Raw genomic sequence first — 23,654 nt, forward strand, 5'->3', positions numbered from 1 at the left:
TAATTTCCAATTACGATTATCTTTTTTGATATGAGCAAAATAATTAATGATTGTAATGGCTATATAGAGTATATTATAGTTATTTAATATTATTAATAATTTTTGAAATTAGATACCTACCTAGTCAAATAATATGCATAACAAATGCTTTAAATTAAATAATTGAATAACTTTTTATTAATATTTCTGACTTATAATTAATTAATAAATATTTAATAGTAAAATAACAAAAATAATGATTATTTTTAATTTATCATCTTGAAAGTGAATTTCTTAAATTGATATTATGAATATTATGTAAAATAAATGTTTATTAGTTATTACTATTGTTACTTAGTTAGGTCCTTTTTAAGCATAGACTTATACAAGTCTATGCTTTTAAGATGTTCCACACTACAAGACTAATGTGATTACTCTACAAAATATGTGGACAATAAGATAATACCATAACGCGGTTTGGTGATTATTGCTTTATCAAAAGTGATAAGCGGCAAATTTACTACCACAGACACAGATATGTATAATAAACTAGATTGCTAACTGATGATAATATGCGAAGTTATTATCCGCCATTTTAATCGAGGCCGATGTAGATTTTGCCTTATCAATTGTTGTTGTTGTCTGTTGACTTGTGTACTGTACTACTGTGAAAACTCAAAACTGAGTAGTTGACACTGTTGACAGTATTGTTGTGTTCTGTTTTTTGCAATAGGTATATTGTTTTGAGACTTAATATTTTTATGCTATTTTTCCAATTATGCCATATAAGTGCTGTGCTGATGGATGCAGTAGCAAGGACGGGGTTGTTGGTTCAACTACAAAATTATTTAGGTAACTAAATACTTTACAAAAAAGTTATCAAAAATAATTAGCTCTACTGAAATACACTTTTAATAATGTGTTTGATATTTTGTTTTTAATTATAGATTTCCAATCGATGAGTTAAGGAGACAAAAATGGGTGCACTCTATCCAAAGAGATAACTTCATTCCAACAAAATTTTCACGCTTATGCAGTCTCCATTTTAATAAAAGTGAATTTGTTGAAGCCCCCGAAAAACTTATATTAAAAAATACAGCTATACCATCCAATTTCGATTGTTCCAAAAAAGCAATAAAATGTTTAAGCAGCAACAAATTTGATCACAATTATAGTTCTTCAGGTAAAATTAAATTCTTCTTTACATTCAATGTTGTATTTGTACTACTTACCTATTACTACTACTTACCTATATTAAGTAAATTACATTTTTATCTACAGTTTCTTCTTCATCAAATATAATTAATATAATAACTACTTCTCCTAATTTACCTATTGATTCTGGTGTTGAAAATGCTGGGTGTAATTATGAAGTTGTCGATCTGACTTTTATTGGACCTAGTAAGTTAAATATGTTAACAATTTTAATTTATATACAATAATGCTTTGTCATGTATTAAATTTGTTGCAGATTCCAGCCAGTCACCTCATACCCCTACATATACACCAACACTTAAAAGAAAATTTAAAAAAAAATTGTTTGATACACCAAAAAAAGCCAACCTCAAAAAGCGAATTAAACTTTTACAACAAACGGTTAGAAGGCAGAACACAAAAATAAATTCACTTGAGGTATTTACGTAAATGCTAACTGAGAAAGATTGGCTTAGTCTTAGTACACACTTAATAAGTTATTATAATATGTGAAATGCCTCTAGTGATTAGTGATGACTGATTACCGGATGAGTGAAACTTAACTGTATATTTATATATTAATAAACTATATTGTAATTTTTATTAATAAAAATTATTCTTATCAGCAATTGATGTCTACTATTGGATCCTGTACTGATAGAGAAACTACTAATATAATTGAAAAAAATTTTACTGAGGTTTTTTTAAAAGATATTATAAATAATGGTAATGTGGCTCCTACTGCAAGGCGATACAGCGAAGAAGTAAAAAAGTTTGCAACTACACTTTATTTTTATTCTCCAAAAGCATATAACTATGTTAGGTAGGTATATATCCTCAATAACTGAAACAATTATATATTTGAGTTACAGAAATTGTAATTTTGAAAAATAAATTGTAATTTAAAGGACTTCAATTTCTTTGCCTAATCCAAGTGCTATACGAAATTGGGTATCAAATATAAATGCTGAAACTGGTATTTTACAAGATGTCCTATTAGAAATAGGTAAATTTCCCAAAGAAGACAAATTTTGTTGTTTGATATTAGACTCCATGAGTATTAAAAAATCAGTTCAGTGGGATAAAGTTAGTCATATGTATGTATTATTAGAAAATATTATTCATAGTTGAATATATTATAACTAGATATAAATTTATAAATTAAAATTTTTTAAGGTTTGTTGGTTATTGTGACTATGGTAATAGTTTGACAGTTGAAGACTGTGAAAAAGAGTCAACGGAGGTTTTAGTTTTTATGTTGTCTAGCTTAAAACAAAAATGGAAATGGCCAATTGGGTATTGGTTTGTAGATAAAATTAAATCAAATGTACAAGCTCAATTAATTAGGATTGCTATTACCCAATGTGATAAATTTGGGATTAATGTTGTGGCAGTCACCTGTGATGGAGCATATGCTAATTCTTCAACTTTTAAAACTCTAGGATGTGATCTAGACCAACCTTTTGATTTTATCAAGTCTGATTTTTCGATAACTTCAACTAAAGCTAATGTTTATTTCACACCTGATGCATGCCATAATGTTAAATTAGCTAGGAATGCTTTGGGAACACTAGGAGTATTTAAAGATTCAAACAACAGTCTTATTGAATGGAGATATATTCATAAATTATTTGAACTGCAAAACGACATGGGCTTTAAATTGGCAAACAAGATAAACTCTTCACATATAAATTGGAAAAGCAATAGTATGAAGGTAAAGTTAGCAGTTCAAACACTTAGCAGTTCCGTCGCAGACTCTCTACAATTTCTATCCAAGACCTCAAAAGATTTTGAAAATTGTGATGCAACAATAAGATTCATCAGGGTTGTAGATGAGATTTTTGATTTCTTGAATTCCAGAAACCCATATGCAAAAGGCTTTAAACAACCAATTAATAAACAAAATATTCAATACTTAGAAACAAAAATGAAAAATAATATTGACTATTTGTATTCACTGAAGACAGCTACTGGGCAAGATCTGTGGAAAAGTAAAAGAAAAACATTCATATTAGGTTTTGCTGCATCCATAAAATCTACTATAGCTATAGCAAAGGATTTGTTAATAAATCAACATTTTAAATTTATTCTGACATACAAATTAAGCCAAGATGCAATAGAAATTTTTTTTGGATTTATGAGAGGTCGATTGGGTCATAATAATAATCCTACCTGTTTGCAATTCAAACATGCTCTAAAAAGTACTTTATTGCACACTTCAATAAGACTTAGCTCAGGAAACTGTACACTGATGTCACCTCATGAAGATTCTCTTTTTTCAATCAAATGGAAATATAAAGCACCAGAACAAAATTTAGAAAATGAATTTGATATTTCATTGTTAGCAGAACAGTACAATAAATTAGATTTTAATAGCATCACTATTGAAAATATATTATATTACATAAGTGGATATATTGTTAAAAAACTAATCCCAACTTTGAAATGTGATGGTTGTATTGAAGCTATTACAGATCCATACATTGAAAATGATCACGTTTATCAAAATAATACCACACCAAAATATTTTACAATTATGAAAAACAGAGGCGGTTTGAAGTATGCTTCTTATGGGGTATACAAAATTGTTAAATTGACAGAAACATTATTTAAAACCATTATGGTGGATAAAAAACAAATGTTTATTAAAAATATGGATTTAAAAATTATGATAAATGTCCAAAACTCACTGGCGACAGACACCACGCTATTTCCAAAATGTGATGCTTGCTGGAATTCAACAGATTTATTGGCAAGACCTCACAAAATCGATATTATAAACAAAGTAACCAGAACCTATCTTAACGTGAGATTATATTCTTACAGTAAAATAATAACATCCTCGATTATGAAAACTGCTAGTAAACGACAGAAACTCAGTAAAACCATTTTATTTTATAACATGTAAAAATTGTTAACCTATCTGAATAAACTATGTTAAAAATTGTTATTGATATTTAGATACAAAATTTGTTTAAATAAGAAAAATAACGTGCAATAAAAATTTGTTTTATAATTTAATTATTTATTTTTTTTATCGGCTTCCTTATCAAACAAATCTAAGGCCGTGATAAAGCCCATAGGCCTCGAATTAAATGGCTGCTGTCTGCTTCAACTAAACACATTGATAGGATGCAGCAGTTAGCAATCTAGTTTATTATACATATCTGTGACCACAGATAATAAATATTATGTTGATATAGTATTTTATTTCGGAGCATCGCTATGGCGCTATTTTCACAGTCATCTATATGAATTGTCTGATAAGGATGCTTCCTTATCATTCGTCGGAGGTCGTACTATCAATGAGAATATGCGATCGATCCACAAAAAGCGGTGTCCTGTTAATCGTAAGCTTCTGAGAATTTTTTTCTATTTCTTTATTATTATTTATCATATTATTCTTACCGTGACTTATGTCATCTCTGCACGATATGCGTCCACTCGTATTCGGTGGTGGTTTGACAAACATATATCCATCGCCCTGCATTTATTGTTGTTGATCGTCGTCGGCCGTCGCCGTGTACCTTCGTACGTTTTGTCTAGAAAACATGATTGTCGATAAAAAAAATTACTGCATTCATGTTGTGGCAACCACATTATCGTTGTTTGATATATTTTTTCAAATAGCAGTAGATTGCAACTTATGTGCGTTTCAGAGCTTTGAGCTGTGTGAATCGGATAAGCACCTACTTATTTAGTTAGTATAATGGACTAGTCAATGCTCGATGATGATCTGTCCATATATCTTATTGGCAGAAATGGCACTTAAATGTTTTCTGGTCTTAAAGAACGTGCCCATTACTCAGACCTACTGAAATACTGAAACCATTGTCAATTCTCACTGCCTTCATTTTTATGTGTTTGTTTTACTTTGTATTACCAATGTGTATTTGATTGCCACTTGGGATACTAAATATTAAAGCAAAAGAGTATAATTTCATTATAATTTATGTACATGTACTTTTTATAATATTTTACTCATTGTTTTTTAATAATATACATGTTTTAAAAATTATTACTTTTAGCTGTGAACTAAAGGATTTCATTGATGTCGTTAAATATTAGCAATACTGTAAAAGATAAGACATGGTTATTACATAGCACGGCTGGTGCGTGCAGTGGAGCTTTTACTCGTTTGGTTTGTCAACCACTTGATGTGCTCAAAATACGATTTCAGGTAAATTAAGTTATTTCTCTGAGAGTATCTTTAATTATTATATTGTATAAGATTCCTAGAGTCTTATGAAAAATAAAGAGTTAACTAACAATAATTATTTTAAATTAAGAGTACCTATCTAATAAATATGAGTATATTTTAGTCATAGTTTGACTTTAATCATGATCAAGTTTTGTTTTGATAATTTTTAGTTTTATAATTTGTACATTTTATTTTTAGTTGCAAGTCGAGCCATTATCAAAAAATTCAAATAACTCTAAGTACAAATCTATTCACCAATCAATTAGTCTTATATACAAAGAAGAAGGTTTTAAGGCATTATGGAAAGGTCTTTTACCTGGACAGTTCCTATCAACTACTTATGGATTAACACAAGTAATTATTAATTGTTTTCATGTATAAAGTTCAATCTTTATTCAACTTTTCTTTTTTTGTATTAAGTTCGTGCTTTTGTTACAAATGATTGTTTATATTTACTGTAATATACAGCAAAATACCGAGTAATAGATACTAGAATTAATATACTTAAATTTTAAAATTATGCATGCAACACAAAACAGTTTTAATATTATTATTTAAAATTCTTAAATAACAATAAATATTTTTTATTGTTTCATTTTTATTTATTAATTTTTTATGTCAATACTCATAAAAGATTATTTTTAAATGTATAATTTTACAACAAACCATTTTTAATTTAATTTTTAAATATTTATTCTTACAAAATCAAAACTACAAAAGAATTCCTTTACCTATATCTTCATACCATATTTTATCACTAGATAATTTTGTTGTACACAAAATTAATACATTTGAAAAAATGTAAACTTAAAAACTGTTTTAAAAAATATAAAATATTACTATAATTCATGGTAAAAACTTTAAATTCAAATAAATTTGAATATGATAATTATTTATTATGTAAGTTAACACAAAGTGAAATGTTATCAATTTATTGTACTTAAACAATTGTATAATCTATTTTTTTAAATCATGAATTTGTAATTTGTTACATGTATTATAGTTGATTATAAGTATAGTATAATATTACCAAAAGTTATATCTTTAGTACCTATTCAATTATAGTTCATTGTACATGGTATATTTAAACAATGGTTTTAGTTTCTAGTCTTTCAAAAAACTCTGGCATTACTATCAACAACAGAAAAAGAATTAAATCAGACCTCTAGTGTTCATTTTCTCTGTGGGGTTACATCCGCCACTGCTGCTACTTTGATGTCATATCCATTCGATGTTGTGCGCACTCGACTAGTTGCTCAAAAATCTAATCAGGTAATATATATTATATAGGGTGTGGAAAAATGCTCTTCCTAGTTTTGAAGGCAAATAAAAAAATAACAATTTAGTGATCAATTTTTTTTTCATAGGTATTTATTGTGTAATATTGGAAACTTTAATTTATGTAATTTTAAATAAAATTTTGATCAATTGCTGCCCTCTATTGGTGATACAATACTCCGAGCAAGATTAAAAGTTTTGTACAACTTTCTCAATCATTTTTTTGAGGTATTCAATGAATAGACTGTAATAATTGCTTCCTTCAAAGCTTCCAGATTCCTTGGGTGATATTTATGAACTTGAAATTTGGCATAACCCCAAAGAAAAAAGTTGCATGATATTAAATCTATAAAATGCACAGACCATGGATTATCATCTTTTATGGAAATCAAGCACCCTTGAAACATTGAATTTAATAAGTTTCTACAGCAAACACACATTGCTGGTTTATTCACAATATGTTTATAACTGAAACCCACTTAAATTAACTCATAACTTAAATTTCCCGTCTTACATACATATTAATTACCATCATTCTATGATTTTGAATAATTGTCTTATTGCCATACAGAAACTAAGGATGTTTTTCCATACTCTGTATTACTAAAAGATAAGATTTCTTGAACAAAAAATTAGATTTAATGAAAATTTAAAAAAAAAAGTTCAATCTCTTAAATATATAATATTAAAACAATGTGTATTTAGCTTAACATATTATGATTTTGACCATGTTTTGATGTAGCCTGTATGGACTTAATAATGTGTTTACTATATAATGCACGACTATATAAATAATAATATGTTTTTTAAAGAAGGAGACAATTATGAAACAAATAATATATTTAATATATTTGTTGTAGGTCTATGCAAATATGAGAAGTGTGGCCATATCTATGTTTAGGATGGAAGGTGTATCTGCATACTACAGAGGATTTTTTCCTACTATAATGCAAAATGCATTACAAGGCGGATTCTTGTTCATGTTTTATAACACATTTTCAAAGTTGTCTTCTACTAATACTAGTACTAATACAAGTATGTAATTTTATCAATACTTATTGTGTTAATTATAAACAATGTATGTTTTTAACTTTATTTATTTTCCAAATAGCTGTTCATGATGACCGCATAAATAGTGTTAAACAATTCAGTTCTGGATTTTTAGCGGGTGTATCAGCAAAAACAATTGTGTACCCACTAGACGTAATAAAAAAACGGCTACAATTACAAGATTTTGTTCATTCTAGGGAAGATTTTGGCAAGGTAAACTATTTGTATATTATTATTTTATCATGCACTCTTATACTTAAATGTGGCAATTTCACTGCCCCCATATCTTGTATAGTCACCTGACACTATGTTTTTACAGTGTACATTTTGCACTACGATTAATACTCGTTCAATTGTATATCAATCTTTTTTTTAGAAATTTATGTGCAATGGATTATTGGATTGTATCTATGTGACAATTAAAGAAGAATCTTTTAATGGTCTTTTTAAAGGACTGTCTCCATCATTGATAAAAGCTGGTTTTACAACTGCGTTACATCTAACTTTTTATGAACAAACCCTTAAGTTACTTCAATCTTTAGTCAACAATTTTTAGTTAATAGCTATAAAGTACTTTGATTACCTTTTTTTTAGAAATATAGTTTGAAAATAAATTACCAAGTAACTGATTTTTTTTTTAACGTTTATTTGTTTGGTTTCTAAATACAATTGCCAATTAAAGACTTAAAGACCCATATAATTACATAATGTATAGTATTTATAGTTGTAATTTGGTGGAGTCCCTAGACATCCATACAAATCGTTTATTTTCAAGCAGTCTGTTTTGCTCATCATTTTTCTTTGACCAATTGTTTTGCCTTCAAACTTTGGTACAATGGTTTGCTTTCCTTTGCCAATACTGCAGAAAAAAAATTGTGTTATTACTTTTGATGTATTTGATTAAATTATATGTAAAAATAATAATTCAACTAGTAAAAGTGGTTTCCCCACCCGTTAAAATTAATACTATAAAAAAATTACTATTATAAATTATAATGTTATTAACATTTTTCTGTAATTTTGTTACCGAAAAATATTATTATTAAATACTCTATCTATGTATTAAAATATTTCAATTTATATATTTAATATTATATATTACTAAGAACAATATTTGATCTTTGTAATTTATAATTTAAAAATATTGTTGTAGTATAACAATTTTGGTTTTTTCAGTGTTCAAAAAATATTTGTAAAATAACTTTTTATTGTAGATGGTAAGTTAGTACACTGCTTGATGATACCTACTTATAAATTTAATATTTTATTAGAAAAATAATTAAACATAATTCTTGAATAGTTTGATAACTTCTAAGTATTTACTGAATAATAAATTGCAGAATTGGCCATAGTCTATACTTAAATATTTTATAAATTTCATGATAAATAATTACTAAGACTCGGGAACTAGTTAGTTTTGCATAGTTGTTATAAATTGTATATGAATTTGCATGACCTATAATATTGTTTTAAGATTTAATAATGCTAAATTAACAACAAAAAATATTTTGTAAAATTTATACCAAATTTTTAACAATCTAATAAATCTTAAACTTAACAAATATAGACGATTTTCATTATAAACTCAGTATTGTCTTGTTTATTCTCTATAAATAAATAGTAGGTAAACATAGGTTGCGATTTCCGAGATCAGAATAAAATGACCTATATTGTATTTATACTTGTATTATAATTTATAATATACATATTATGTTGGATCCACTAACAGTCGCTAAACATTGAATGAATAAATAAATATTTAATAGTAAGCTAATCATCTCATTAAAATGATTTAGTGACACATGGTCCATGATTGATCTTTTAAATTTTAATCATATCAATAAATAAATTGTCTATATAACTTAGCTATAGACACTAACATTTAAAGTGATGTATCAACTTACCTGAAAAAGTTTTTGCCATAGTGCATGACACTGTCGTAATCATATTCAAACTGATATGTAGTGTTTTTCAAACTTTGTTTATCAAAATTAGAACGATATTCTAAAACAATAATTACATTATCATGTACCTATAAGGGTCCAACGTTACCAAATTAATAATACTTTTTAATTACGTACGTGGTATAACGTTTTCAAAATTTATCTTAACAAATTTATCACGATCCGATCTGGATTGTTCGTGAAAAACACCTAAAGCGTGTAATAATTCATGAATAGGTCGTCCGTCGGTACCTAAGCAATTGGCTCCAGTGTCGTCTGGTGGCTGCAAAGACACAACTTGCGGTCCTCCGTAACGGCCCACATACGACCAACATCTGTAATGTTAAAATACCTATGTTAATTGAACAAAAATCGGGTTTTTTTTAAATAAATTTTAATATTTTAGTAGATTATGTCTTTAAATTATTATTTTATGATTGCCGAGTACAATTTTTATACTTTATTTTATTTATTTTTTGTATTATGTATTTGTATTATTTTTTAACATAAAAACCTTAGTTATAAGTCAATAATTTAATAATTTTAGTACCTACCTATACATTGTATAAAAAAGTTAAAAAAGCTCAATCCCTTCAATTTTCGGTTTCTCAACTTATTGTAGAATAAAAGACAAACAAATGCTATATTATACACTTTCTATTAAAAAAAAAATTCAGTGACATTTTGTTCCGATGTAAACATGTAGTGACGTCAAACGTTCAATATTTTTCTTGTTGATCGTGCAAACCACAGTCCTTAATACGTATTTCTGTGGGACCTTTTATTATAATATGTAGTTACTTTAAGAGTATAATTATAATTACCTCTCTTAATATCATCAATCATAATTTAATAATTTAATGCCTTAATACAATCAATAGAATTCGTAACTATCTACCTACTGCCTTACTAACGGACGACCACAACGGGGATATAAGGTGTTTTAAACTAATGTTTAGAAACCTAAATTGATTGTGCATTTATAAGTATTTGGTATTATTGGAAACTATAAAACCAATTAGCCCCAAATTTGACATACATAATTCTCAGAGTCTCGGGGGTTGATTCATGAAAGTAAATATGTTTTGTTAATTAATATAAAGTTGCCGTTGGATACAAAAATAAAAGATCTATATAGATAATATATACATTATTATATTAAAATGTATCTATGTTTGTAGAGTTTTCACTTATATAGGTAGTACTGAAAAACTACTCGACCAATTTTTTCAAAAATTTCAGTTATTGTTTTTATTGATAACAAAAAAAGAAAGTAATTTTAAAGTATTTCTTCAAAAAAGAATATAGTATTTTAACTACTAGATATAAGGAAGGTATATTATATTATTATTCGTAGAACAGCTCGCATACAACTTTGTATAACGTATTATATATTATATATAATCACCCAGAAGGATATTTCACCGGCCATATTAGTAAATAATCCTTTTCTTTGCCGGTCCATGGTACAAATTTAACGCAAGTCATAAAATTGATTGTCCTGATGGCTTGGTATATCAGAATTCGGTGTTCGGTTTCTGGAACAGAAAAACAAAAGAATATTATCCTGATATAATAATAAAAACGGTGTCTAATGATCGTATAATTATACCATGCACACGTCAGTTCGATATATCTTTCAAACATAATTTTGTATTATATTATATAAAAATAATTTGGTTATTGAAATAATAGCATGCATACCATAAAGCGGACTTATCAAATATGGCACGGTGCGGTTAAGCCAAAGTTTCTCCGGGAAAATGTCCCATCGCAGGCCGACCCGCCAATAATCGAAAATCTATAAATTCAAGTTCAAGGTGCATAAACATTAAACGTAATAAGATCTAGAAAAACTGCATCCGACACTGAAGTGGACCTGACCGACAATAATGCAGTGTGCTTACCTCGTTATTCATAGCCATGTCGCCTTGAAACAAGCCCGGTCTGACCTCTGGATCGATGTCTTCCACGGACATGAGATCATCCACATCTCCTTTTATGTATCCGGCTGTAAATAATAATTTTGAAAACACGTTTACGTAAGGTATTATACTATTTTACATAATATTGTAATTCTTTATTAAATCATTATTGCCTATAGGCATAGGCGCCATCAAGAATTTTGTCAGAGGGATGCATCGTGCATAGTATACGCTGATTTCTAAATAATATTTAAATTATTTAAGTTAAGGGGATTGGAAGCGGTGACTTTCTGTCTTTGTCTAACACACGTGGAACATAGATATACGCCTGACAAAAATTAAGGTACTTCTAGTTGTTTGATTTAAAATATGTAATGATGTTTTAATTGATATACAAGTTTACTTTGCATCGGTCGAACTACTTTTTTGATTGTTTTATTATTTAAAATAAATATTTTAAATTTTATAAATTTGTCAATTTTTATTATTAAATATATTAAAAATATTAAAAATATGCTTTGACCGATACAAAGTAAACTTGTATACCAATTCAATCATCTTTACATATTTTAAATCGAACAACTAGAAGTACCCTAATTTTAGTCAGGCGCATATGCTATTTTCCCTATGTTCCACGTGTGTAAGACAAAGACAGAAAATCATCGCTTCCAACCCCCTTAAAACGAGAAATTTGACAAAATGTATTATATTATACACTTATAAGTTATAACTATTCGACTGGAATTTATAGTATTGATTTTATATAGTACACATGAGATTATTTACTGTATATACTATGGATGGATGCACTATACGAATTTATATACTCACAGAAATATTTTTTCAAATTATTTTTAAATTATTTTTTTTTAGCGGCTATAAAGTAATTCAGGCATAGTGGTCACGATTAGAAAGATATGTAAAATTAGTATTATAATAGATACAATATAGATAGGTAATTATGCAAAATTAAATATTTTCAATATTCAATTTTTTTTGTTTTTTGAAAGGCTAGGGGGTGCAAGTACAACCCCTATGTGCCATCTATTCTTATAGGTATTGGATTATGTCATTCAGTGGCATATCCATTAGTGAAGGGGAGGGTCAAGTCGCTTTCTGACCTCACCACAACACAAACATGGCCCCGAGATAAATAATCTGGATACTTGCATATAACATTTTGTTTTATCCAATTTTTTTTGTATTAGAATTCTAACTTGAAAAATTGAAAATCATATAGGTACTTTGGTACTTAACTTATAGGTTTAGGGCGTTTAGGTTATCATAGTAAATTTATATTAATTTAAAATACACGGATACGCATAGGATATACGAACCAGCGCGAGTCATTTGATCTCGGTTAATGATCGACAAAATGTCATTTTTTAATCAAAAAACATAGGTAGTCGAATATTTTATTAATTTAGTCAAAATGTTTAGTGGCCGAGTAGTTTTTTTGATTTAAGTAAAATAAAATTCAGATAATATGTAATCGAAATTAAAAGACATACTTTACTTATTACAAATGATAGTAGCTGAGGTAGTATATAAGTAAATGTTAGATTTTCGATTATACTTTATCTAGTATTTTTTTTAGCTGTAGTCCGTATGTACTATGTAAATATATTGTAGTCGGTACATACTGTGTTTAATTTTTATCGACTGTTCAATATAGGTAAGTGATGGACTGGTGTGTAGATTTGTTAACATTTTATACGTCATATTTTCGCAGTAACGATTTACTAAAGTTATTTTTTATTTGAATGTGAATATTTATATTGTACCTAGCATCGATAGATAAATGTTAGTAAGTATAAATAATTTTTTACATAAAAAAAAAAGCTATTTTATTTGAAACTAACGACAAACACGGAGTTTATTGTATCCGTGTATTAACAAGTGTGATGCAAAAATTCAAACGTTTTTCTAAATTTACATTGTTATTCTCCCGATCCTATAGACTTGGAAGTATAAAAATTAAAATTAATGCGAAGATGAAACCATTACATATTTATGAAAATCTATTAACAAATTTTCCAAAGTTGATGCCTCGCACGTGATTACGTGAGTAATAGTATTCAGTTAAATAATTAGTAAAATATCAAAGACACAATGGTCACAATGTTGAAATTATAAAGAATCAAAAATCTATTAATGAAATATGCTTCAACAATTTGTTAAACCATCTAAAATAAAAATTATTTTGAGTTAAAAAAAAAAATGAAAATTACTATTATTTACAACAAATGAGAATAGTAAATATTTCAGGTTAAAAATTCGTACCGGAGGAATTTACATGTTTTAAATTCAACCCAAAAATCAACTACCTATAAATCGGTGAAATTTACAATCGCCTGCGAAGAACTATAATGAACTTAAGTCTTAAATATTTTGTTCAATAAATTGATTTTAGTCGAAAATAGATATCCAAAATCATAATACTACGTTTTAGGTATATACTGCATAATAAATATTAATTATTTTTAATTTTCTTAATTATTTATAATATTATAATTTAAAGTATTATACAATATCAAAATACATAATGTAAGTACGTCATAATTAAAGACTGAATTATTTCTCACTGTTTTAACATTGTCTTTATAGTAAATAAGATTAACTAGAATAATGAATATGATAAGAACATTGAGAACTAACATTATTTATATATTTTATAGAAATGAAAAAAAACTGTCAATACATTTTTTTTCATATATCTAACATAAAAATATAGGTAGGTGGTGTATGTATAAATTGAAATATTAATATTTTAAAAGTCCGATAATACACTTGAGACATAAAATTGGTTTAATATACAAAACAACTCGAAGATCTTTACATACATAATATAGGACGTAAGCATATAAATAATAAACTAGATTTATATGCTACAGACTAATAACGAACAACTTTATAATTAGTGCTGGTATTAGCGTGGTACTTGGGTCTTTTACCGCCGGGACCAAATTATATTGCTATATAAATAGCAACACTAGCAACAAACTACTAACATTTTAAACAACATAATTAGTTTCTCAAAATATTGCACATTGTGATTTTTTTATGAAAAATGTCCTACAATGGAATTTGTCCACCATCATTATCTTAAAATTATGCCGTTGGTTGAAGTTTCTAATTTTTCACCCAGACATTATTCAAATCAAATACGAAAATCTTAACGTACATTCAATTTGATACATTTGCTATTTGTCTATATATTTCTTGAATGTTTGCAGTAGACTTGTAGTGAACCTTGGTCATATAATATATGACTATTGACTTTATAGTAAATACATTATATATACAATATACATATAGCCATATCGGTTTATAATATAATTCATATGAATAAAAAGGGGGAATAAGGCAACCACCCTGTTGTACAGCGGATATCGAGTGTACCTAATTATTGAGGAGTAAGACATCGTAATATATATGTTTAATTTGAATTCTATGATACCTACCTATAAATAATTTTTTTTTAAATACGATTTTAAATTAAGATGGTTTGTATTGATATATAATGCTATACGCCGGTAGGTATGATTAATTTTTACCGAAATCTTTACATTTGATATATCACTGTGTACTTAAATTATAATAATATTCGTTCAAAGTTTCAATTACCCACGAATATTATTTTTTAAGTTATAACAAAATAACTAAAATGGTTATTTTTCGTTCAAATAGGTATCAAATTTTGCACTAAAATTTTAAATTAGATAACTAGGAATAAAAAACACTGTGTATATATCTTTATTATATTTTGATGATATGGTGGTGTTAATAAGACATTTCCATTTTGGAACAATATTTTAATAATTATTTATTTTCAAATATATTTTGTGGATTTACGATTGATATTTGACGTGATATTTTTGATTTGAATAAAGTCAAATCAATATAAATTATTTTTTTTAATTTAATTTAAAAATTTTGTATATAATACATGTATAATATTAATGAGCTAATAAGGTTGTTTTTAAATTTTAAATTAATTATATGCATTTCAAAAATATCTCAAAAATTCAAATTTCAAAACTTGACATCTTTAGTAAAAAAATAATAACATAAACATTTGGTGAAAATTTCAAATACCTTTATCATTGATAAGAAATAATTATTTTATGCATGAAAATTATATTTCAATAAGCATAATTTTTATTGCTTCGAAAGGTGATGATAGAGAGAAAAAAACATATACCTACATAGTTGTTAAATCAAATACATTATTCTCCGAATCTAAAATTTGATAATCATATTTTAAACAGTGTAGTATATTTTAAATTTTCTTTTTTAATTTCATTATGGTAATATTTTATTATTGTATGTTAATCAAAGAATTTGCTCATTCACCATTTATTGGGATAAAACTACAAAAGTAAACATAATTATCTACTCACACTTTCCGACCTGCAGCTTCCTTAGACCTTTACGATACACATCGAACAGTCACTGCGAATCATCTCTTAACACAATCTAACCATTATCTGCTCTACTTTATACCATTAAATTAAATACTGCATACTGAAAAAGCAGAAGCATATTTACGGGGATATCCCAAAGACTTTTTTTTTAAATAATCCTAAGTGTCAGGGATGAGCAACTGGCGGCTCTCGGACCTTTTTTATCTGGCCCACGCTATATTTTCAAATTACATCACACAATTTCAAAGTCAATCGTCTATACTCAATGCTAGGTCTATGCTAAATTAAAATACATATTTTGAATGACCTTTAATTTTGCCCTCTACTCTGGCCCGCTAAATTTTAATTTTCTAAAAATTGGCCATCTAATAACTATCAGTTACCCATCCCTGCTATATGTTATTGATATTTACGCATGTCTAGCTATTACGAATACATTACTTAAAACAACAAATAATAATACATTTGATATATTTTTAATTTATCAAGTTAGTATTATTTATTAATACTATATAATATGCTTTGTTACTGTGGAACCATATACATAATATCATATATTGTATATATGCAATTTTACTATAATTTATACATTTATTATTGAAATAGTATTAAATACAATAGACCACCAACAATTGTATTCTCCATATCCATGGGACTAAGCGCTAAGATCCTAAATGCACCACTGGGTAGGTATACTGCTACTTGGTATATCAACCTTACTTTTCCGCCAGCAGTTATTATGATATTATTTTATTAACCTACGTTTAAAGACTAAAACATGGTAGGTATTTTATAAATTATAGAATGTAATAAATTGCAAATTGTCAGTTCTCGTTTCCACAACTACGCTATATATTAATGCATTCGACTGCGTACATATTATATATCTCCAATAATCACATTCCTAACCATTTTTGCAACGCGGTCAGTTGACTTTCTTTAGAGTTGTCACACTTTTTTTAGGGCAATGCTCGCGATACTTTTTGTCATTTGTTGTTATGGGATTGACTGTAAGTTTCGTATTATGATAACACAATATATTATAAAGAACGTTTAGTTATGTAGCTCATCAAACGAACTACGTGGACTGGTTACCATACTGATAACTGATATATTATTATATACATAGGTAATACCTAATACCTATATATATATTATGCGATTTTTTGGCAAAAGTTGGTTCAACCTTCCTAGTGTTACTAATTGAATAACAAATCACCGAAATTATTAAAATGTATTATCCTTAGAAATAGATAATGACGCCGTACATCGATTTCGCTCAGATTTGTTTTTCCTATGGATACAATAGTGAGGAACAGTACAGAAGAGCAACTCTGCAGATTTTTTTTAACTACACGATGTATATATTTCAATTGGGTCCAAATTCCTTTTTTTTTTTTTGAGAATAATCATTTAATTTCCTTAAGATATACCTACCACGACGAAGTGACGAATACTAATAAAAATGTTAACCTAACCTATACCTTCATAAATGTTTTGTTTTGATAATTTAAATTGCATTATTTACTAAAACGCATAATCAAATGCATTACGCATACATTATTATGTCTATAAGATTTGTAATTGATTTCAAAATAATAATTTATTTTTTAAAATCAAGCCGCATTTAGTCATAGTGTATTATTATAATTATTTTGTTTTAAATATTATTGTTCTTGTACGTAAATACGCGTTAACCAGGTTTTACTGTACGAATCTATTTATAGATTTTTGTATGTACCTACATAATATTATTTTTTAAAGCTAACATTGTAAATTTTTATTAATTGATCCAATTGATCCAAGCCTCTTACTCGCTCATTAATACAAAATAATTTCTTAAAAATATGATAGTCCGAACTAAAAGTGTTATTTTTTAAGTAGATATACACGTACAGGTGCTTGAATATATTAAAATTGTTACAAGTTTCACATCGCACATAACAAAAACGTGGTTAAAAATTTAATACTTAAGCACTAATTAGGTATGTAACAATTCAAAACATACTTATATTACAAAAATCAAAAGTAAAATTTCAAATTTCAATTTTTTTCACTATTGTGATATACGTAAAAGATAAAAATGAAAATGAAATTCTCTTAAGAACAAATAAAAAGTTCGTAGTGACAATAGTAGGTAGACAAATTGAATAAAAAGAAGTTTTTAATTATTTTTCAAATTTTAGAACTGCAGATCATGGGGCAGAGAGAATAATTAAATTAATTTAAAGGTGATTTTCCCTCTGCAAAAACTTTCCTAATGTATCAATATTTAAGATAGTTATTATGTTATTATGTGGGTACAGTGTTTAGTGTAAGTACACACGGTCTATATAATAATAATATATACGTTGTTGATGTAGATACGCGCGAGTTCTATCGAAATACGATTTCGTACCGCGGCAAACATGTCACTACACAACTACTATACAACTAAGGTAGTGCGACATATATATTATGCATACATTATAGATTATACACTTTTGGCATATTTCAAAAATTTGCAGACTTATATACTATATGTAGATGCATATAAATACACACGTACGTCCTCGAAACCACCTTTCCCTCGACTTGTGTCGCACAACTCTTGTTATAATTTGCTAAATGCACTTTCTCCGAGTTTAATATAAAATATAAATTATGATAATAACCATATATAACACAAATAATCGCGATTCATAACTTCATTAGACGCATATTCTAATGACTCGTACTTATAGTTATAAAACGCAATCGGCCGGCTTACATTCTTCGGACTCGCGTTCAAATGCTTTTTTTCTCCATAATTTATTAGCCGGAATAAACGGAAAAAAGTGTTACGCCAAAAACATACCTAAACAATAACATGTAGACGACACAATATAAATCATCAGTGAACCTGAATACACGCAATATTTGCGTACATTTCTATATATTTTATACTGGTTCCTGAGTGGAATAACGATCGAATGTATTGATTTTACATTGATAGTGTGAAAACACTTTTTCTAGTAGAAATATGCTCCAATAATCAACTTCGACAGACTCAATAGAGGTTTCTGATAAAAAAAAAAAAAAATAGATCGTTATTTTAAACAGAAATTTCTCAACTTTTTAAAACAATCGGGAAATAAAAAATACGAATATTTGTTAAAATTGTAACCAAAAAGTTAGAACGTCTCCGAAACAGACTTGATCGCATACAACCTGACTTATTAGTTATTATTGAATTGAAATTGAAGATATTCGTTACATTGACCTATCTACTCAATGGCGACGAAGTACACTCGACACCTACTGTATAACAGAACTGTTACCTACTTGACGGCTTTTTTTTTGTACCTTGTCCACTAGTTAAAAATTATTTTATAAATTTAGTACAAACATTTCTTTGGTGGGAAGAGTTTTATGGAAAGTCGGCAAAACTGTATAAAGGTAATACCTATAAAATATAATAAAAAAATTTCAAACGGTTTCTAGAATGATGTGTGAAAAACGCGAAACCTCATTTCCCTAAAAACGTTGAATTCATAAATATAAAATACACACACTTAACACTTTATAATAATTATAATATTTATAGTAATTTAGTAATGATATTATCAGCAAAATATTCAGGTCCGTAATACAGGTTATACTTTACATAAGTACAATATACATATATATATATATATATATATATATTATGTTATAATTATATTTAGGTACATATACATATTTTAAATGCAATACTTCCACAAATTTAACCTATAACTTAAATTCTTAAATTGGACAAATATTTTAAAATTTTTTGATTACTTTTAAGCTAATAATTATATCCTACGAGAGATCTATCAATTTCTTGTTAACATACTTTAATTTAGGTAAAAACATCATTTGAACAACAATAATTTGATTAACAGAATTTTGAGAGGACGTCACATACTCACACCCATATAATATTTTGGTCTTTGCCTTAAAATCGTAATAAGTCATAATTAGGGAACGAATTTTATTGTAAATACATACTTTTGATTTTTTTATTGATTTTTGACGATCTTTAACATCATCTGCTTCGTCTAAAACAACAAGATATGTAATTTTTGATAGAGATATTTTAATAGGAAAAATTCACCAAGGATCTCTGGAAATTGAATACACTCCTTCTGTTATACGAGTAGTGAATAAGAAGAATAAGAATTATGCCCCTATCACATCTGTTATGTGAAACGGTATTTTAGTTAATACAAAAGTATTCCAAACCGTCCAATTTTTTTATTAGCAAACCTATAACAACATGTTGTTTTTTATTGCTTTGTTTCGGAATAATATTCATATTTTTATATACCAACATCATTTGTGTTACTTTTATTTAATATTTATAATTATAAAATATTAATTTTTTTTATAATTTTCATTACTAATAGATACATTTTTCCAATATTTACATATTTTGAATTTTTTATTCCATATTTTAAGAAAAATTGATACATATATTGATTTTTTTATTACAATAAAATCCGTTCCTTGGTCATAATGTAGGTACATATAACGTAGATCAGCGTTACCAAATTTATGTTGTTAGCTTTGATTTTAGAGTTAAATGGGATTAAAAAAAATATTTAGAGGTTCGAATACCATAATATATTGTATGTTTGTTTAATACAATATTTTAATTTTTAAGCGAATGATTTCTATGTAAAATTTTTCAATTTCTAAATGCTCATGACTCATTCCAAAATTGCAATATCAAAAAAACCTATGATAATATATTATATCCTAATAATTATCCTATACTTAAAATCTTTAAATTGGATGATAGATGAATTATACTTGTACTAAGTTAACAATCCTGATTTAATGTTGTCCTCTATATTAAAAAGTAAAAACCAAAACAAAAAAACTAATAGTGATCGTTCACTGTCGTGTACTCATGGTAATAGGCTCCTCCACGTTAGAGTACTCAGCAGTCGAGGGGTTGTGAGTGAAATAATAAATGCAACGTGTACTTATTCTATTTTCATTAGATTAGCACCGCAAACGGCTCGTACAGTGCACAACACACGAAAGTATAATAATTATGAGTACTTTTCGGTTATCAACTTCAAACAATTTAAGTATTTATTTCGACATATACCGCGAGTATGCCGGAAAATCACAATATGTATAATTTTGTAGATCTGATTAGTGTATTACAAATTTAAAACATTGAATGTTTATCGCTTATGGCGATCGGCTATACCGGACGAAATAAATTAACTTTCAGAAACTTATCCAGTCTATAATTCTATAAAATAGATTCGTATACTCCCATGAATTTTTCTGCCGCTAAAAAATACAAAAGTGCTATTTCTAGCTGTTAACTTATTCGAATAATAAATGATATATTAGTTTTCTGTGTTAATGTAAATAAATTTGTACCAGCTATAATTGTTTACAGTTTTATATTCATAAATTCTATATATTTATTGTAATTAATTAACAAGTACTTAACAATACTATATTCACCGCGTGTGTGTACGCAATAATTAAAAAATATGAAATAGGTATAAACCTAAAATAAATAATAAATTGCAGTTTGGAGTACCCGTAAACACAGAACAACGGAATCGAGATTCTCGTCGGTAGCCGGAATACAATATAATTTTTATACAAAAAAAAAGTACCTACACCATAATATGAACACAAATAATAAAAAAAATAATATAAAAAACGGACCTTGGGAGGACGGCACCGGGGGGTGTAGGACGTCCGGAACGCTGGGCAATATCAGATTGATGTTCCTGCACTGGACGACTGTTCCGGTCAACTGCAGCAGCGTTCCCGTCAACAGTAGCCGCCACATATTATTATATAGGATTGTCGCCGTCGTCGTCCCAACATGCAATTATTATGTATATGGAGGTACCTTTATGTTACGCAAACGAGTCGTCTTCGGCGTGGCTCTACCGTCGTCTTTGCAGGGCGGTGCGGGGAGGTCCGGCACGGCCGTGCAGCATCACTGCGGCGGGCGGTGAACTGCGCTGATGTTATATATATTTACTTACTGCTATATCGTATGATATTGTAATGATATTTTTTATTATAATATATAATATTATCGGGTATCGGTCGGTTATTACGCGAGTGTTGGCGGCAGCGACAACGGCCCGTGCGTGCGACGAGTGTTGTAGGTATAATACCTAAATACGCGCGCGAGACGGAACGGTCGGGAGACGGAAGACAACTGACGGCTTGTTAGAGGTTTGACGATTGATATTTAAACACGAACGCTCGCGTGTGTGTCTACCTATATAATATTATGTGGTGTGCGCGTAGTACGATCGAATCGACCAGGATGTGCGTGTCGATTTCGACGTACACACACGTACATATATATATATATATATATATATATATACAGGGTGATTTCAGTATTGGGAAGTAACCTAGCTCAAGTTATAAGTTATTGTGGGAAAAATTATTTGCAAAGAATTTATATTATTTGTTTGTAGTAAAATTACAAAATTATTCGTTACCTTTTTTTTTGTTTTAATACGTCCAATTGAAAATATATTATGTATAGATATATTATAATATATAAACACGATTTTCTGACAAAAAAGTAGTATTTTTCAAATAAGTAAAACATTTAAATTAGTAAATGGAAAACTTATTGTTATTTAAAATAAATTAAAAAAAAATAATAATAATGACGTGTTAAACAATTATAGTCTTTTTTTGATTTTGAAGTAAACAAATCATATAATTTCATATAGTTGATTGTTGTTACTTTGTTAATGTATGTATATTGAAAAGGCTTCAGTGATATTTATAAAAATAAAACATGAAATTAACTTTAGTTGGTACGTATAAAGTTATTTTTTTAATTTAAAAGTAAATAATGCAACTTGACCAAAAAATAGGAACAAAGTAATTTAAGGTAATTTAATTACAATTTTGAAAGATAATTCGTAGTATAATTTAATTACCAAAAAAAAAACAACTTCCCCATCACTGAATGATTTACTATATATACAATAATCATGATTATCTCCATAATTTTCCCATTCAATAATACATTTATTAAAATTCTTGTTTTTCTAAATTTTTTAATAGGTACTATACTACTTTTCTCAACCGTATTTTAAAATGCTTGATTTTTTTTATACTGTTAAAAGTTCCTGTAGCGAAGTAAACTTCTTTTTTTTTTAATGGACCTTACCTATTTTTTACTTTTCAAGTAGTTAAACAGATTTTTTTAAAAGCGATTTTTAAATTCCAAGTTAAAATTCCAATAAGTATATAGTTTTTGAGTCATTATAAACTATTTATACATTCTAAGGTTAATAGTCCTTAATATAATAGGCTTATCAAAAATATGAAATAAATGTAATTTTTTTTAGTCTAGTATACATTTTATGTTCGGACAGTTTTTACCGATTATTAAATTGTAATAAATTAATAATAATTAGAAGGTATCTACTACCTAATATAATTTTCAAACCATCATCATAGCCCCCACATCTTCATACCATTTTATAACCCTTATTGTACAAAGTTTAATAATTCAAAAACTGCTAGTTCGAATTTTGATTTAAATACACCTACAATTTAAAAAAAAATATCTCCATAATACTGATTCTCATTTGTAAAAAAGATAAGACTTTATCGACTCAGCGGGACAATCCTCAGTGTTTGAAAATATATTTTGGTC

General features: G+C 27.5%; 3 protein-coding genes across 9 annotated transcripts; 2 read left to right on the forward strand and 1 right to left on the reverse strand.

Moving 5' to 3' along the window:
• The first annotated feature begins 534 nt into the window (after positions 1-534).
• On the forward strand, positions 535-1,802 carry LOC113559320 (THAP domain-containing protein 2-like). Its single transcript, XM_026965003.2, has 4 exons — positions 535-831; positions 927-1,162; positions 1,261-1,380; positions 1,451-1,802. The coding sequence occupies exons 1-4, from the start codon at positions 758-760 to the stop codon at positions 1,621-1,623; spliced, it is 603 nt and encodes a 200-aa protein (XP_026820804.1). The 5' UTR covers positions 535-757; the 3' UTR covers positions 1,624-1,802.
• A 2,586-nt stretch (positions 1,803-4,388) lies between these two features.
• Positions 4,389-8,332, forward strand: LOC113559317 (mitochondrial thiamine pyrophosphate carrier-like). 6 transcript variants are annotated; one of them, XM_026964996.2, is made up of 8 exons: positions 4,491-4,704; positions 4,833-5,127; positions 5,202-5,353; positions 5,573-5,728; positions 6,476-6,646; positions 7,513-7,687; positions 7,764-7,915; positions 8,079-8,332. In XM_026964996.2, exons 3-8 carry the CDS (start codon positions 5,225-5,227, stop codon positions 8,256-8,258), a joined length of 963 nt encoding a protein of 320 aa, XP_026820797.1. In that variant the 5' UTR covers positions 4,491-4,704; positions 4,833-5,127; positions 5,202-5,224; the 3' UTR covers positions 8,259-8,332. The 6 variants fall into 6 exon arrangements, with proteins under 6 accessions (XP_026820800.1, XP_026820797.1, XP_026820796.1 ...); XM_026964999.1 differs by lacking the exon at positions 4,833-5,127 and having other exon boundaries at positions 4,389-4,523; XM_026964995.1 differs by having other exon boundaries at positions 4,491-5,133.
• LOC113559319 (zinc metalloproteinase nas-4-like) lies at positions 8,329-22,164 on the reverse strand. Of its 2 annotated transcripts, none has more exons than XM_026965002.1 (7): positions 21,867-22,164; positions 11,553-11,656; positions 11,350-11,446; positions 11,054-11,183; positions 9,784-9,980; positions 9,607-9,706; positions 8,329-8,561 (listed from the first exon to the last, which is right to left on the reverse strand). In XM_026965002.1, the coding sequence occupies exons 2-7, from the start codon at positions 11,622-11,624 to the stop codon at positions 8,387-8,389; spliced, it is 771 nt and encodes a 256-aa protein (XP_026820803.1). In that variant the 5' UTR covers positions 11,625-11,656; positions 21,867-22,164; the 3' UTR covers positions 8,329-8,386. The 2 variants fall into 2 exon arrangements, with proteins under 2 accessions (XP_026820803.1, XP_026820802.1); XM_026965001.1 differs by having other exon boundaries at positions 21,677-22,164.
• Between the last annotated feature and the right edge of the window lie 1,490 nt (positions 22,165-23,654).

Source organism: Rhopalosiphum maidis, chromosome 3 (genome assembly GCF_003676215.2).
Source record: "Rhopalosiphum maidis isolate BTI-1 chromosome 3, ASM367621v3, whole genome shotgun sequence".
Classification (NCBI taxonomy): domain Eukaryota; kingdom Metazoa; phylum Arthropoda; class Insecta; order Hemiptera; family Aphididae; genus Rhopalosiphum; species Rhopalosiphum maidis.

What these genes read in the sequence shown, in the direction of transcription:
- LOC113559319 (XM_026965001.1), bottom strand. Translation starts at nt 21,803, where the DNA reads ATGTGGCGGCTACTGTTGACGGGAACGCTGCTGCAGTTGACCGGAACA. An exon ending in ACATGGCTATGAATAACGAG is followed by an intron (nt 11,447 to 11,552) that starts GTAAGCACACTG and finishes TTGAATTTATAG; the next exon opens with ATTTTCGATTATTGGCGGGT. An exon ending in CCGGTGAAATATCCTTCTGG is followed by an intron (nt 9,981 to 11,053) that starts GTGATTATATAT and finishes TTAACATTACAG; the next exon opens with ATGTTGGTCGTATGTGGGCC.
- LOC113559320 (XM_026965003.2), top strand. Translation starts at nt 758, where the DNA reads ATGCCATATAAGTGCTGTGCTGATGGATGCAGTAGCAAGGACGGGGTT. An exon ending in TCAACTACAAAATTATTTAG is followed by an intron (nt 832 to 926) that starts GTAACTAAATAC and finishes TTTTAATTATAG; the next exon opens with ATTTCCAATCGATGAGTTAA. An exon ending in TCTGACTTTTATTGGACCTA is followed by an intron (nt 1,381 to 1,450) that starts GTAAGTTAAATA and finishes AATTTGTTGCAG; the next exon opens with ATTCCAGCCAGTCACCTCAT.
- LOC113559317 (XM_026964999.1), top strand. Translation starts at nt 5,225, where the DNA reads ATGTCGTTAAATATTAGCAATACTGTAAAAGATAAGACATGGTTATTA. An exon ending in CTACTTATGGATTAACACAA is followed by an intron (nt 5,729 to 6,475) that starts GTAATTATTAAT and finishes CAATGGTTTTAG; the next exon opens with TTTCTAGTCTTTCAAAAAAC. An exon ending in CTAGGGAAGATTTTGGCAAG is followed by an intron (nt 7,916 to 8,078) that starts GTAAACTATTTG and finishes TCTTTTTTTTAG; the next exon opens with AAATTTATGTGCAATGGATT.